At 42.5% G+C, this 16,979-nt stretch overlaps 2 protein-coding genes across 5 annotated transcripts in view; both read left to right on the top strand.

The window, feature by feature from the left end:
* ISX (intestine specific homeobox) overlaps positions 1–5,504 on the top strand; it is a 150,555-nt gene extending 145,051 nt beyond the window's left edge. The window contains 1 exon segment of the mRNA XM_060306204.1: positions 5,348–5,504. Coding sequence (XP_060162187.1) covers positions 5,348–5,504 — 157 coding nt within the window.
* HMGXB4 (HMG-box containing 4) overlaps positions 5,311–16,979 on the top strand; it is a 31,668-nt gene continuing 19,999 nt past the window's right edge. The window contains exons 1-5 of one of the 4 annotated variants that reach the window (XM_030856126.2): positions 5,335–5,397; positions 10,165–10,263; positions 10,912–11,060; positions 11,313–11,391; positions 12,177–13,132. In XM_030856126.2, coding sequence (XP_030711986.1) covers positions 10,233–10,263; positions 10,912–11,060; positions 11,313–11,391; positions 12,177–13,132 — 1,215 coding nt within the window. In that variant the 5' untranslated portion in view covers positions 5,335–5,397; positions 10,165–10,232. Of the gene's footprint in view, positions 5,398–7,047; positions 7,244–10,164; positions 10,264–10,911; positions 11,061–11,306; positions 11,392–11,498; positions 11,614–12,176; positions 13,133–16,979 lie in introns of those variants that run through there. The other 3 variants (XM_060306410.2, XM_030856130.2, XM_060306411.1) reach the window with 3 other exon arrangements.

The raw sequence follows: 16,979 nt of genomic DNA, 5'->3' as shown, positions 1-16,979 counted from the left end.
AAACCATCAATAAAATGAAAAGACAACCAAGCAAATGGGAAAAGATATTTGCAAATGATATATCCAATAAGAGGCTAATATCTCAAATATATAAAGAACTCATACAACTCAACAGCAAAAAAAAAAAAAAAAATACAACCCAGTTTAAAAGTGGGCAGAGAAGCTGAATAGGCATCTTTCCAAAGAAGACATACACACTGCCAACATGTACATTAAAAGATGTTCAACATCACTAATCATCAGAGAAATGAAAGTCAAAACCACAGTGAGCTATCACCTCACACCTGTTTGGATGGCTGTTATCAAAAAGGCAAGAAATAACAAGTGTTGGCTAGGATGTGGAGAAAAGGGAACCCTCTTACACTGTTGGCGGGATATAAATTGGTACAGCCACTATGGAGAACAGTATGGAGGTTCCTTAAAAAATTAGGAATAGAACTACCATATGATTCAGCAATCCCACTTCTGGGTATTTATGCAAAGAATACAAAAACACTAATCCAAAAAGATATCTACACCCCCATGTTCATCATGGCATTATTTACAATAGCCAAGATAATGGAAACAACCAAAGTGCCCATCAACAGATGAATAGATAAAGAAGATGTGGCACATATATACACAATAGAATAATACACAGCCATAAAAAATATGAAATCTTGTCATTTGGGACAACACACACATGAAACTTGAGGGTATTACACTAAGTGAAAAAAGCCAGACAGAGAAAGACAAATACCATGATTTCACTCATACAGGAATATAAAAAACTAATAAACAAACAAAAACAAAATAAATGAGCAAACCAAGCCAAACAAAAACAAACACATAGATACAGGGAACAGAGTAGTGGTTACCAAAGAGGAAGGGGTGGGGGGAGGGTGAAATGAATAAAGTGGATCAACTGTATTGTGATGAATGGAAAATACATTTTTGGTGGTGAGCATGTTGTAGGGTATACAGAAGTAGAAATATGAATGCTGTACACATCAAACTTATATAATGTTATAAATCAACGTTACTTCATTTTTAAATAAATTTTTTAAAAACTAAAAAAAAAAAAAGAGGAATATCTCAAACTGATAATTGAAGCTTCCACCTAATGATCCTAGAAAGGAAGAAAAAATTAAGCCCAAAGCAACAGAAAGAAGGAAATAATAAAGTTAAGGGCAGAAACCAACAAAATTGAAAACAGGAAAACAACAGAAAAAATCAATGAGACAAAAATCAATAAATTTACAGAGAGAGAGCACAAGCGGGTAGAAAGGGAGAGAAAGAGAACAGAGATTACCATTATCAGGACTGAAACAGGAGATATCACTACAGACCCTGCAGACACCAAAACAATAATAAGGAAATACTACGAACAACTCTATATACAGTTGTAGGTTCGTGACTCTTCTGTTTTTGACAAATAAAAAATTTTATAATTTAAGGTGTACAACATGTTTCGGTATATGTATACATTGTGAAATGATCAAACTAATTAATATATCCATCACCTCCCATAGTTATCATTTGTATGTATGTGCAGTGAGTATGCTTGAAATCTACTTTGTTAGCAAATTTCAAGTACACAGTACATTATTATTAACTATAGTCACCATTCTGTACACTAGGTCTCCAGAATTTATTCATCTTACAACTGAAAGTTTATACCCTTTGATCAAAACCTTCCCTTTTCTCATACCCCACAGCCTCTGGTAAACACCACTTTACTCTCTTTTTCTGTAAGTTTTGCTTTTTCAGATTCCACATATAAGTGATATCATACAGTATTTGTCTTTCTCTGTCTGACATTTCATTTAGTATAATATCCTTAAGGTCCATCCATGCTGTCACAAATGACAGAATTTCCTTCCTTCTCATGGCTGAATAATATTCCATTGTATATATGTACCACAACTTCTTTATCCACTCACCCATTGATGGACACTTAGGTTGTCTCTATGTCTTGGCTATTATGAATAATGTTGCAATGAGCATGGCAGTACAACTATCTCTTCGATATCCTTTTTCACTTTTTTGGATAAATACCCAGAAGAGAGATTCCTGGATCATATATGGTAGTTCTATTTTTAATTTTTTTAAGAAACTTCATACTGTTTTCCACCATGACTGTACTAATTTACATTTCCACCAACAGTGCACAAGGGTTCCCTTTTCTCTGCATCCTCACCAACACTTGTTATTTCTTGTCATTTTGATGATGCCATTCTAACAGAATACGGTTTCTCATTGTGGTTTTGATTTCCATTTCCATAATAAGTACTGATGTTGAGCACCTTTTCGGGTACCCTTTGGCCATCTGTATTTCTTCTTTAGGAAAATGTCTATGCAGTTCCTCTGCCTAGTTTTTAATTGGATTGTTTGGGTTTTTGCTATTGAGTTGCATGGGCTCTTTATATATTTTGGATATTAACCCCTTATCAGATACATGATTTGCAAATATTTTCACCCATTCCATTGATTGCCTTTTCATTTTGTTGATTATCTCTTTTTCTGTGCAGAGACTTTTTCACTTGATGTAGTCCCACTTACCAATTCTTCCTTTTGTTGTTTGTGCTTTTGGTGTCCTATCCAAAAAACCGTTGCCTCGTTAGGTAGTTTTAATTAGGTCCCATCACTCCCAGAAGTCACTCCCAAAAGGGCCCTGACTAATGTACAACCCATCACTGCATCGACCGTCAGGCCTAGCACAAAGAAGCCGATTAAAACCCAGCTGAAAAGGGCAAAGCACAGAAAAATGGTCTGAAGAAGAAAATGTCCAAATGAAGCACAACTTGTTGGGCCACCACCTGCTACTGCCATGCACTGGACAGTTTTACTTGGGTCAGGTGGACCAGAGAACAGCAACAGCCCCAGGGAGTGCCCAATCTTCACATATCTTAAATGCCATCCTCCACTCATCATGGGACGAGGCATTATCACTCACAAAGCCTACCATGACCAACTCAGGCTACCAAGAAGGTCCTCCTTTCTCTCTCTCCAAGTTTCAGAAACGAAAGAACCATGACAGGATATTCAGTAGAGAATCTTTTTCCATCAGCATCCATTCCAGGATCTATGACCCCCGGGTTCCCACACTGACCTACTTCTGGATGAGATGGCCTCCAGTGTACAACTCATCAGAGAAGCTTCTCCTGATCACTGTTTTAAATAACAATCCCTACCACCTCCACCCCATCCTGGTATCCCTTCCAGGTACTTTTCTCTACCTTTAAGCATCATCTAACATGGTACCTATTTTTTTATGTTCTGCCCTCCAAGCCAACTAGAATGTAAGCTCTAAGGGGTCAAAGACTCTCAGCTTTGTTCCCTGTTCTATGCCCAACATCTAGGACAGTGCCTGACGCATGCTGTGTTTTCAATAAATATTTGTTGAATGAATGAATGAATGCACATGCAGTGATGTAAGACTAAGAGCAAGTTAACAGAGAGAACAGACAGAGGAGCGATCCAACTTCCAGTCTACAGGAGGTGACGATGAGCAATAACTTGATATGCCCATCCTCAGGTGAGATAAAAGAAGGAATGGGACAAATGGGACTCATGAGGCATTCAGGTCCAAGCTAGTAGTACAGTTAGGCGAACAGCTATGGTTTTTGCCTACCTAGCACCCATTTACCCTTCTGACAATAACCTCTGACTTTCCTTTAGGTTCTGCCTGACCTACTTTTGGGGTGAGGATGTGACCTAATTTAGCCAATCACCATACCCCACACCTTTGCTCATACCAGTTGCTTTCTGTTTGGACACATGATCCAATTCAGGAAAGAAGAGTCAATCCCATGATATCTACCAAAACAAATGGGAAAAAGAAACTTCCTCTCCAAGAACATTGCTAGCAATTAAGACGATAAAGCCTGGAGCTGTCGCCGTCACCACCTGGAGCCTAAGAATAAAGCCAACTCAGAAGAAAGCACCAAAGAGAGATGTCAAGAGACAGACTTGAGTCCCTCCCTGGATCCAACCACACCTGAAGGTACTGGGCATTTCAATAAGGCCAGCCAATAAATTCTCCTTTTCTGGTAAACTATTTTAAATTGGGTTTCTGTCACATACAACTAAGAACATCCTGACCAGTACTAAAGAACAAGAGGGAAATACATTCTTGAGGTTCTTAAATACCTAGCTGAGAAGCCTAATGTCAGGCAAGGTGTTCCAGAAGGGCCATCCCATACCTTTTGGTGAAACTCATTGCCAGTCTTTTTGGTGAGCAGGATAGGGGCTGAGGAGAAGGTCATGATGCTAGTTTTTTATTATTTGTGTTTACCTTTTGGGAATTTATTCAACAGCTCTGTCTCAAGAGAGCATAATATGGTGAAAACATCACTGAACCAAGAGTCAGTTCTGGAATGGAAAGCCCACTAGTTAAGACGTTCTTAATCTTTGATGGGGTCAAAACCCCAGAAAAGTACACATGTGCACAAACACATAATTTTGCATAGAGTCTCATGGGTTTCACAACTCTAGAAGCCATTCTATATCTGTAACCTCTCTGCTCTACAGAAACTAGGACACTAGCTTCTGCTTGGACTCCTCTGGTGACAGGGAGATCACTACCTTAAAAGTAGCCCAACGTAATTGAACTGCTCTGGAAAAATTAATTCGTCTTCATATTGAACCAAGATCTGCACACTGTGACTTCTACCCATTGGCCTAAATTTTCCAGAGCAAAACAGAAAAAAAAAATTTCTCTCCTGTGTGTAGCATCTCTTCATTTCTCTGAAGACTGTTTCTAACTTTTAAATGCAAATAATTTATGGGGAGAAATGCAGATGATGTGCCATGCAAATTATTTTACAGTGCCTTGTTATAAAGATATACTCTGCCACCCTATATATGCCAAACACCCAAATGTAGACGCTGAATTCCAGACAGGCACCACTGCTATTAATCTGCATGGTCTAGGTTTTGCAAAGACAGGAATTACTGTATAAAAATATCTTGAAGGAAATAGCAAAGTTTTTTGGAAAGAGCACTTCACTGAGACTCAGAAGACTTGGGAGTAGTATCTATCTCCCATTCCAACTACCTGTGTATGCTTGGGCAAATCATTTAACCCCTCCCTCTGGGCCTGTTTCTCACCTATAAAATGTGACAAAACCTACCTCACAGGGATGCAGTGAGAATCAAATGCTATCGTGTTCGTAAAACTTCTAGCCCAAGCCCGGCACAGAGCAAATTCTCACCACAGGACAGCTCCGGAGCTCAGCAAGCTCAGCGTCTCATTCGATGCGCTCGGCACTCTTGCACCAACGGGATTCCCCTTCCCAAGCGGAGTCTGCGCTCTGGGCTCGACTGAGGCTCCCTGGCCGCTCGCGCTTTTCTCTCCTTCTCCAAGATGGCGGCGGTCGGCGGCGCTGAGGCGGGATCCGAGCGAGCCTAGTGAAGGTAGCGGCGAGCGGAGCCCCCACGAGGCCGAGCTGGGCCCCCACCCCCAGGCGGCAGTGGCCCCGCCCCGCCACCACCCGCCGCCTCGGGCCGCGACACCGCCCTGAGGGCGCCCGGGGCCCGTCGCGGCCTAGCCCAGGGGCCGAGCCGGGGACTGGAGTAGCGGCCGCAGTCCGCCCCCGGGAAGGGGCTGGAGCGGGTCGAAGGAGGAAGGCGGGCGGGAGCTGTTCAAATGGGGAAGGCGGGAAAGTGCGGGCCGGGAGGGGGCGTGCGGCCGCCCCGGGGGCCCGCGGGCCGAGGCCGCCCCTCCCCCTGCCCGGCAGTCTCCGCCCTCGGGGGCGCCGGGAGCCGCCGGGACGCGGGAACCCGAGTGGGGCCGCCTGGCTCAGGACCCGGGACGCAGGGTCCCTGGGCTGTCAAGGGGCGAGGGGGCCGAGTGATGGGAGGGCCGGGGCCGCGGCTGGCAGGAGAGGATGCAAGGAGCTTTCCTCTTTTCCTCTTCGCACCTTCGCACAGCTTTATTGAACTAGCTGTTGCTGCAGAACTGCCGGGAGAATCCTGTTGGTTTGCCGTGGGGACCACAAAGACGGTGGTCCTTGGGGCTCTTTGTAGCAATAACCCGGTGTGGTGTGTACTCTTTGCGTGCGACCCAGTTTGAACATAGCTTCCGAGTGGGTTTTTCTCCATCCAGGCCCATTTCCCCGCAAAGCTGGTACTTGTAGATTTCACTTTATTTTCTGTCGGGCAGAAGAGAACCATTTATCTCCCTGCCTCCTGATGGCTGACTATATTCCCCCATAGCAGAATAAATAAAAAAACTGAATCCAAACTAGAGCCCGTTGATTGGACAAGGCTTGTCAAAATTTGTACCGCTGGATTTTTGGGAATGTGTGTTGTCAGCCGCTCTGTGAGGTCGTCGTGGTTCCGCTCAATTGCACTACAGTGAGGATTCAGTCCCCATCCCAGGCTGTCGGGATCTCTGCAGTTCCCAGAGCTGGCAGGGGCTGTGAGTGCTGCATAGGTAGGTTCGTGGAGAAGGGAGTGGCAAGAATTCGGAGTCGCTGGGTTCTGAGATTGGAGGCGATCTCGACGAAAATGAGAAGACATCCCCTGCTCCTATCCTAGAAGTGACAACAACGATAACAATTCAGAAACTGGCAACAGCTGGATGTGCATCTTCCTTTTCCTGCCCTGGCAATTTGAGTTCCTGAAAGAAGTGCTGGAAGAAGAGAACACGGAATCTTGAGCAAGGCTGTCCTCCTGGACTGGACCTGGGTCTCAGGATTTTGCTTACCGCCCCGTTTCCGAGGTTTACTTTGTCTTTTTCAATACACACTTACATTTTGGGATGAAGAGGCTTGTTAGTGATTGCTGGGGCTCAGATGACCTCAAAAAATCACCTTCTGAAACTTTTTTTTTTCCAGTATTTGTAATTTGGACCTTCAAAATAACAAAGTACTGTGTCTGGTGATTTTCAGTTTTTCCCTGATTCCTTTGATAATTCTAAAAGCAAAGCCTGAACATCACGCATGTACTTACCTACAGGTGGAAGAGCAGCTCTGCCTCCTTTTTCATCTCCTGAAGAAAAGTCCCACAAGAGCCATTTGATAAGTTGCACCTTTCAAAAGTACACATTTTTTATGATGGCATATTTCTTACTTCCATAAACAGCTTTAAGTAATGAACTTTTACTTCTGTTGTCATTTTTTAGCCCACTGAGAGGAACATAATTGTAAAATTATCCCTGCCTCTTGAAGTTGACAACATTGGATTCTGTAAACTCCAAAATTTGTGGAATTCGGGAGAATGAGCTTTAACACCTGTTTTACACTTGCCAACATTTAATGTAATTATGGCTTCTGTTTTCTAATGTGAATATCAAACCTAATATTTTTCATTTTCATTAATCCTGACAATCTGCTGCCTAACCCTGGACTCTGAATTTATCGTGGATAATATTCAAGACCTGGAAAGAATATCACAGGAGTCGTCTGATCTTATATAAATGTTGCCCTAACTCTGCCTTTCTTCCACACTGTTGCTTGAGACTTCTTTATCTGGTTTCATCTTTCTTCTATGAGTCAGCAACCAAAACTAACCTCTGGGCTGCAATAATATCCTGATTTTAAAGAACCCAGAAGTTCAGGGTCTATCAGTCTGCCCAGGCTGTGAGTGAGATAGTCCATTGTGTCTAAACTTAGTTTTTTAAGCTCTTGGCTGTCCCAGTTCTTTATTGAATTAGACTTGCCTTCAGGCCCTGTTCATTTTTTACTATCGGTTATTTAATCTTGTAAGTTATAAAGTGCTCTTCCATGTCTTTGTAAAAATTGAATAGTAGCGGGCCTAATTCTAATACATAATGCTGACAGCCAGCACGTGTTTTCTGTGCTGCCCTGTGCCTCTGAGGATCAGCTCCTAATTTTCTGTTCCCTTTTACAATTATTTCATCCACTGGCTGTTTTTCAAAGCAGTCAGTTATGAGACCATGAGCACTTTTTCACAGTCCAGTGACATCATTGTTTTCTTTCTCATACTGTCTTCAGAGGTACTTAACTCCTATTCTGACTGTTCGTTGTTCAGCTCTGTTTTATGTTAGTTTTGATGTTACCAAAGGGAAGGCCTGGTTATAAGTCTCAGGACCTGCCTTTGCGTCATACAGAAGAGCATTTTGTTGTTGACAACAGATTGGTGGACACACTGATGATGTTGAATATTTAAGATTTTTTGCCCATTATTTCTCAAACGTTCTTTGCCAAACTCCATTTGTCATGAAAAACATTTAAGCTGAGGTCTCAAGATGTGGTATTTCTTGGCATTATCGGCCTATGAAGATTAATGGGATCCATATACTCTTCTAATAAGCTCACTACTTTAGTGCCAGTGAGTGGATGTACTATTTTTAAGTGAATGGATATAATTCCCTATGATGATCCCCCTCCCCTAACCCCTTGTGGAGTTACACCACTTGGGTGGACAGGGGATGACAGTAATTTCTATTTGAGAAAGTTTAATGCCTAATGCTGGAACATGAAAAACTGGCTATATTAAGTATCTTGCCTCCTCATAGTTTCTACATGAGACCTGACCTCATATCACCTTCATTTCCTATGAAAAGCCCTTTGAGTAAATAGTTCTCCAATTACCTGTAAAATAACCCAGTTCATTTCTTCACTCTTACCTTGACCAAGTTCATTCATTCCACTTCTTAGGGAAGTGGAGAAATGCTTTTTTATGTTTCTGAATCTGACTTGTAAATCATTCTTGGTAATACTTCTCTTTCTGTTTTCAACTTAGGCATTATCTGTGCATTGTATCTTATCTGACTTGTGCAAATAGGCCTTTTTCTTTTGGTTTATTTTAAATGTAACTCTTATGAAATTTTCCCTTGTTAATTCATCTTTTCTTTCCCACAAGTTACATACTTCACTATTACCCATACCTTCCTGAAGGGACTGGCAATGTCTCATTGAAGTGTCCTTCAGCATTTCTAAACCCCACTATAGTGGTGAAGGTAAAATAAAATTTAAGTAAATAACCAGTCAGATCAACTTTTAAGCATTTCACTAACTGAATGAGGACATTTTCAATATATTTAGTATATAATTTTTAAATTTCCTGAAAAAACTTTTCCTGCGGGAATTGTGACATTGCCTGTCCTAAAATTATTTGAAGAACTTTACCTTCGAGTGCAGTTCATGGCTTGTCATCTTCAAAGTCAAAATGGACGTATAAACTTGAATGCCAAAAAAGTAATTTTAGGGCCTCCCTGGTGGCGCAGTGGTTGAGAGTCCGCCTGCCGATGCAGGGGACACGGGTTCGTGCCCCGGTCCGGGAAGATTCCACATGCCGCGGAGCGGCTGGGCCCGTGAGCCATGGCCGCTGAGCCTGCGCGTCCGGAGCCTGTGCTCCACAACACCACAACAGGAGAGGCCACAACAGTGAGAGGCCCGCGTACCGCAAAAAAAAAAAAAAAAAAAAATTTAACAAATCTAAGACAATATTTAGAACATTTAAATTTTTGTAGTTCTTCAAATCAGTGAAAATCTTAATAATGATGAAAATTTCATCACCAGTGTACAGATGACAATTCCTCCTTATTTTCACCTATAGCCTTTAAGAAAGGCTTGATAGAGTTGAAAGCTGTTCTGTGGGCAACTAATATAAGAAGTGTGCCTACTTTTACACTTCTCTGATTTTGAGCAAATTCAGAGAGCCCAACAAAATGCATACCAAAAAAGTATGCTCTCAAGATCTTTAATATCACTATCATGTTCTCATCAGTTCTGTTTAAATTGCAATACAATAGATTTTAGCCTTTCACCGATTCAAATGGTAGGATTTTGTGGTCTCGAATGCATGGTATAACCTGTCTTCCTCTGCATCCTGCTTTATCTGTGCATTTTGTAACCGTGATTGAACCTATCCCTCTGACTTAATGTCGGTTTTCACCCTGTCTCAGTGTTGTCAGACCTGTTGGCATGTCAGAAGTTCTCATTAATCTTGAAGTATTTTTTTATATAGGAGGTGTTTTATATACTTCCCCAAACAACAGCTTTAATTCATGAATCAAATCAAATTAAGCCTAATGCACTTCCTACAGCTTCATCCCTAGTGTATTTACAAACAGAAAGCGGAGGTGACAAGACACTCCTTTATTCCTTGCTGCCCTTCCAGGCTGCCCTTGGATCACTACGCATTTCCATCTGGAAGGTTGCTTCTCCACAGTGATTTCGCATTACAGGAGGGTTTTCCTTCTTTGTTTCTCAGACCTGGTCCTGTAGACGGGAAGGAGCCTGGACACAGGGACCCATTCTCAAAGGCCCGGCAGGACCGCCATGGCTTATGATGACTCCGTGAAGAAAGAAGGTATGACCCCTTAACCTGAGAAGCATTCCAAAGGGGGTGTCCTCTTCAATCCTTGCAGCCCATGGACATAGAGACCAGGACTGGCCATCACAGCCTGGACTCCCAAGTGATGATCCAGAGCACTAGTAAAACTCCACGTCATCCCCAGACTGGGCCCATGGAAACGAAAACCAGGACAGGGTTCCAACACAAGAGTCCGAACCATAAGTCTCTGTAGTCTATTGGGGTGATCCCCTGCAGCACTCGTGGTCCTTGCCAGCTCCAGTGTGCAGGAGTCTGAGGATAGGAGTCACACAGTGGACACCCACAGAGCAGCACAGCACACGAATCCTTATTCTTTTCAGCCTTACCTCTGCAAGTCTGTGTCCACCTGCCAAATCACAACTAAGAAACCATGTCTAAGGATGCACCTTGGGCCTTTGCATAGCGTGGAAGCATTGTTTCTTCATGTTTGATTCCTGTATTTGCAGCCAAGTCATCAAGACATATTCTTGTCCCCTTGGATCTAGCCCTGTGTTCCAGTGGACTTACCAAATAACATGATTCTAATTTGGAAGTGAAGGGACTATTGCATTTCATATGTGGCGATTTGGTTGTGACTTACTTGACTTTCTCATTTCCTTTCCCAAATGAACCTGTGCTTCTCAGATTGCTTTGATGGTGATCACAGCTTTGAGGACATAGGGCTAGCTGCTGGCCGAAGCCAACGAGAAAAGAAACGTTCTTACAAAGATTTTTTAAGGGAAGAGGAAGAAATCGCTGCTCAGGTCAGGAATTCTTCCAAGAAGAAGTTGAAGGTAAATTCTAAACATTTGAATTAGGAAAGTTTTAAACTGTTTCGTATCATGTTTCCTAGTATTTGAAGAAAGAGGTTTCTTTGAAAAACATTTAAAAAGAAAAATAAACATCATTCACATCTATTTTCACTATTTCCTGTGTTTTACTTTATTTTCCAAAGTCAGAAATCATCAGAAAACAGCATTGGTTCCAAACTGCCTTTGCCTCATCATCTTATCCATTGCTCAATTCTTCTTCCTCTTCAATTCTAGGATAGTGAACTTTACTTCTTGGGGACGGACACGCACAAGAAAAAGAGGAAGCACTCCTCTGATGATTACTACTATGGAGGTAAGGATGGGAAGGGGCAACAGGCGGGAGAAACACATCACTGGTTCTTGGAGTCGGGGTAGGGGAAAGGGATCCAGATGTTGCTGACTCAGTGGCCTATTTAACAGGACAGTGGTTCTTGTTCTGAGTGCCGATAAACCAGTGTGAAGGAGGAGAGAGGTGGAGGGCTGGTATTTTGGAGGATTCAGCATACAAGAACAGTCTTCATTTGTGATACACCAGGTACCAGGTTCCTTCTCCCCTCAATCATCCACTTATCTTGTGCCCATTGCTGTCTAGCATCCCTTTTGCCATATGTAGTCCTGGGCCCTCTGGCCTGCACCTGTGGGTTACTTCTCAATCCAGCGCGTATCCACTCACAAGACCAGTTTTTCTTAGCTATATTGTGCACATAGCTGACAAGACTAACTCTTTCCTAGAATGGATTTGTCCTGAACACAGGAACAAATGATGCTTTGTCTTCAGTGTAATCTAAATTGTAACTACTCGTAATCCTGCAGCTATGGTCCATTCTTCTGGGTATGCTCTCTTTGGTTGCTTGTGAAGACTCAGTGAAGAAAAACAACTTGAGTGGCAAGAGCTGTCTCCAGGGTCAGAGGCAGAATCTACCAAGCCAAGAAGCACATGAGCATCATCTCTGAATGTTTGGAATCAGTTGAAGGGCCTCCCCTCCAATCATTCCTGTTAGCCTCTTCCTCATCTTAGTTGGGTGTTTTTGGTGAGAGAGGAAACTTGCTGGAAGTTGCTTTGTCAAATGGACAATTACTTCTCTTGATTATTTCTAGATATTTCGTCTTTGGAGTCGTCACAGAAGAAAAAGAAAAAGTCTAGCCCGCAATCTACTGATACAGCTATGGACCTGTTGAAAGCGATCACTTCCCCTCTGGCAACAGGCACCAAGCCTTCCAAAAAGACAGGAGAAAAGTCCTCCAGTTCTTCAAGCCATTCAGAGAGTAAAAAGGAACACCACAGGAAGAAAGTCAGCGGAAGCAGTGGGGAGCTGTCCCTGGAGGATGGTGGTTCCCACAAATCCAAAAAAATGAAACCACTGTATGTGAACACAGAGACGCTGACCCTTCGTGAGCCTGATGGGTTAAAGATGAAACTTATTCTCTCACCAAAGGAGAAGGGAAGCAGCTCAGTTGATGAGGAGTCTTTTCAGTACCCCTCTCAACAAGCGACTGTGAAAAAATCCTCTAAGAAGTCAGCTCGGGATGAGCAAGGTGCTTTACTCCTAGGACATGAGTTACAGAGCTTTCTGAAAACAGCCCGGAAGAAGCACAAGTCATCCTCAGACTCACGTTCGTCTCCTGGCCCTGAAGGCTGTGGGTCTGATGCCTCCCAGTTCCCAGAATCCCACAGTGCTAACCTTGATCTTTCAGGGCTTGAACCTATTCTAGTAGAATCAGACTCCTCCTCTGGCGGGGAGCTAGAGGCAGGGGAGTTAGTGATCGATGATTCTTACCGGGAAATCAAGAAGAAAAAGAAGTCAAAGAAGAGCAAGAAGAAGAAGGACAAGGAGAAGCATAAAGAGAGGCGACACTCCAAGTCCAAGAGAAGTTCGGGACTTCCCGCTGCAGCAGTGGGAGAGGTCCCAGCGCCGCCCGGCCCTCCGCCCAGCATCCCGTACACTGGAGCAGCCGCCCCTCCCCCACCGCTTCCTGGCCTCCACACAGATGGGCACAGTGAGAAAAAAAAGAAGAGAGAGGAGAAGGACAAAGAGAGGGACAGAGGAGAAAAGGTAAGGCATTTTTTAAAGTATGATGCAGGGTAGGAGGTGAAGCAGGTTTTTCCTTGACAGTAGTAAGTGGACTTGGAATTAAGCAGATGAACCGCTGGGAATGTAGCAAGGTAAACCTGCTGGAATGATATGAAGTAGAAAATATTACCAATGGTACAAAAATAGGAGCGACCTTAATTATTCATGGGTTTTCTTGATAGAGTTGTTCTCCCACCGTGCCAAGCATAGGTTTAGAAATACAGAGGCTTATTCTAACTGGCCCTTAAAATTCACAGAAGGAGCCAAACCCAATTTCTTTCACTCAGCAGCGCTGTCTGGCTGAGGCAGTTGAGAGATATAAAAACGTATTCATTCTGTGAGTTCATTGTGAAAAATAGATTTTCAAAATTAGAATGATGGAAAAAAAAAATTAGAATGATGACCGATCAACAAAATAAGCTAACGGCTTCCCACGAACTGGTGTTGGCTACTTTCTGCTATTCTTTTTAGTGTCCAACGTGTGTGCTCTCACCATTTGAGTGCTTCCTGTGTGCCAAGCCCAGTGCTACCATAGGAGTTAAGAGGTGGAAAGAGGGGCAGGAGGACACAGCTCTTGACCTCAGTGAGCTCACTGTTGTTGAGGAGACGGGAATGAGAGATCAGCCGCCTTGGTTTGATTTCTTTCTCACAACTCAAGAAATTTTCTAGCAGTTGTACTACAGTACAGGGGCTGATGACTGTGTCATTACAGGTTTCCTTTAAAAGGTAAACTTTTTCCCCAGATTACCAAAGTAATATATTATTTTTCTAGAAATTTAGAAATTCAGAATAGTAGAAAGAAAAAAAATAATAGTTTTGCCACCTAAGGACAACCATTTTCTTCCTTTGCTCTGCAAAGTTAAATGTCAGGTAAAACCTGAAAGAAAGGCAGCTAAGAAAGAGAAAAGCAAATATATTAAGAATATGGGATTGGCGATTTCATTTCAGTCTATAATTGAGTCACAAGTGATTTTCTCCACTAGTAGGAGTGCCTTTTAAGCAAGTATACAGATCAGAAAGAAAAAGCTGTATCTTGTTTTTTTTTAACTGTACCTTCTGAGCTAAGAATCAGTGTGAGCATCAAGAACTGAACAGTTCAATACTAGGGTGGGTTTTATTCATTGTTTATTCCAAAATTGTTTCATGAAATAGTACATATCCTGTGTAAGAGTCTGTTTATTCCAAGAATTTCCATTCTAGTGATACATGATAATGCCGTAAACTAATCTTACAGTGCTAAATGGGAGGAGGGCAGGGTGGTCAGAGAAAGCTCTAAAGAAGAAAATGGTTGTCAGCAGAAGGGAACACATGGAGGCAGAGAGAGGTTTAGGAAGCAACATAGCAAAACAGCTGAACTCTAGTCCTATGTTTCCAACTGTCTGATAAATATTTTTTCCTGGGTGCCTTGGCTACCTCAGAGCCATGTGTCACTAATGGAGCTCATCATCCAGACCCTTAAACATGCATCTCCTCCTCCATCTCCTTCTGGAGTCCACATGTCCTACCAGTCAATCCAAACTAAAAACTATATGCTGATTATTTTTCTCAGTACTTCATTATGAAATTTTTCAAACAGAAAGTATTGAAAGAATTGTACATATGCCACCCATTGAGATTCTTCAGTTAACATTTTGCTGTTTGCTTTATCATCCATCCGTCCATACATCAATCCATCTTATCTTTGTTAATGTATCTTAAAGTAAGTTGTAGGTATCACATACACACCCCTAAACACTTCAGCTTGCATATCATTAACTTCAGCTCAATACTTGTTTCCTGGGCTTTTTTTAGGTAAAATTCACATATGGTAAAATGCACAGATGTTAAGTATACCACCTGATGAGTTTTGATAAGTTCACACACCTGTGTGACCAAACCTCTATCAAGATACAGCTATTACCCTCATCACAGATACCCAGTGATGTTTCTCATACCCTTTCTCAGTCAATCTCCACCCCTAAAACCAACCACTGTTCTGATTTTTTTCCAACCTTATGGTTCACTTTTACATTTCCCTCTTCCCTGCCCACACCCTCCACTATTTCCACTCAGCTGTTGGGCCTGATACTCTTCCTCTTTAATAACTTCCACACCCTTATGCCCTCTATCACCACTGCCTCATCTCTCCCTCATCCCTCTCATTAAGTACATTACTACTTAATGTAGTAATAAATGGCCCCCTTTCCATTTCTTCCCCCATGCAAAATTCATCTTACTCTGATGCCAGAATGAACTTAAGGACCACTTTGATGATGACAGTTGTCTGTTCAACATCCTCAGAGCATCCTTACTGCCTTTATGTTAGACCCATAAGCTCCAGGAGGACCGGGATCATGTCTGTCTTGCTGTCTACTCTGTCCCTGGTACCTAACCCACAGTCTGGCCCATCGTAGAAAGTCAGTAAATACTTCTTGAATGAATAAGTATCAAAGTCCAAACCCTTGACCAAGCATTCATAATTGTGATTTAGCCCGAAACTTCCCTCTTCAGCCTTACCTCCTGTTAGTCTGCTTTGCGTGTACTGTGTGGGGACCATACTTGTTCCTTACTGTCTTAGCTCCACTCCTTGGATGGTATTTTGCAGTGACCTTCTTCCCCTTGTTTTTTCTCCTTCACATATTGAAGGCCTGCCTTCCCTTCAAAATGCAGTCAAATGCCACCTCCCCTAAGACATCCTGACTCTCCAGTTATAATTAACTTCTGAATTCCCATAACACCCTTGCTATGGGAAGTTACTGCACTTGTTGTCTTCCTTATATTGGATTCATCTTTGTATATATTCGATTTCCCCTACTGAAGACTCCTTGAGGGCGTTTTAGTTCCTTAGGGACTCTCAGCCACCTTGATGTTATTACCTTCAACTCCTCGGTGTCCTTGGTAAGCATTTTGTGACACATGTCAAATGAATGAATATGTGGATGAAAACATAGCATCGAAAAGGTAGGTTGTAAGCAAATGGTAAAGAATCTTGAATGCCAAAGTAAGGGATTTGGCCATGGGCACTTTGGGGTTATGAGCAGAGTTTAAATATGCTGTAAATGATAATTTCAGAATAAAATGATGAAGCTATACCTGGTGACTTAGACCGAGGAGAGACTTGTGGCAGATCACCCAGGAGGTTATTATAGTCGGAGGTCAGTAATGAAAGCCTGATAGAAATAAAATTGAAGAGACTGATTCAAGAAAGACTCTGAAGAAAAAACTGACAAGATCTGGCAGCTGGGCTTGGCTCTGGGGAGCCAGAAACATAAATGAGTATATAAATGTCCCTTAAGGTTTTGAACCTGGGCGGCTTGCAAGATAAAATTATAATCTCCTCAAGGGTGGGGACTTATTTATAATTCCCCCATGCAGCTAGCAGTTGCTAGTGAAAAGTGAATTTCAGTTTATAGCAAAAAGTCTTACTATGAATCAGTATTTGACTGTGACTGTCCAAACCTGAAACGTGATACTTTGAATGTAATCATTTATTTAGCCAACAGATTATTTATGGGACATACCCCATGGTTTGGTTTTTGTTTTTGTTTTTTTGCGGTACGCGGGCCTCTCACTGTTGTGGCCTCTCCTGTTGCGGAGCACAGGCTCCGGACGCGCAGGCTCAGCAGCCATGGCTCAGGGGCCCAGCCGCTCCACAGCATGTGGGATCTTCCCGTACCGGGGCACGAACCCGTGTCCCCTGTATCGGCAGGCGGACTCTCAACCACTGTGCCACCAGGGAAGCACTACACCATGTTTTTTAAACTTGACCTGTGCCTGAAAATTTCCATGGAGCTTTAAAAAAAATCCTTTCCAAAGAAATAAAGAAATTTTTTAAATCCTGGGTTTTGTT

This window comes from Globicephala melas, chromosome 10 (genome assembly GCF_963455315.2).
Source record: "Globicephala melas chromosome 10, mGloMel1.2, whole genome shotgun sequence".
NCBI classification, from domain to species: Eukaryota; Metazoa; Chordata; class Mammalia; order Artiodactyla; family Delphinidae; genus Globicephala; species Globicephala melas.
Note: the sequence above shows the minus strand (reverse complement) of the source record. Positions and strands in the feature narration are given on the sequence as shown.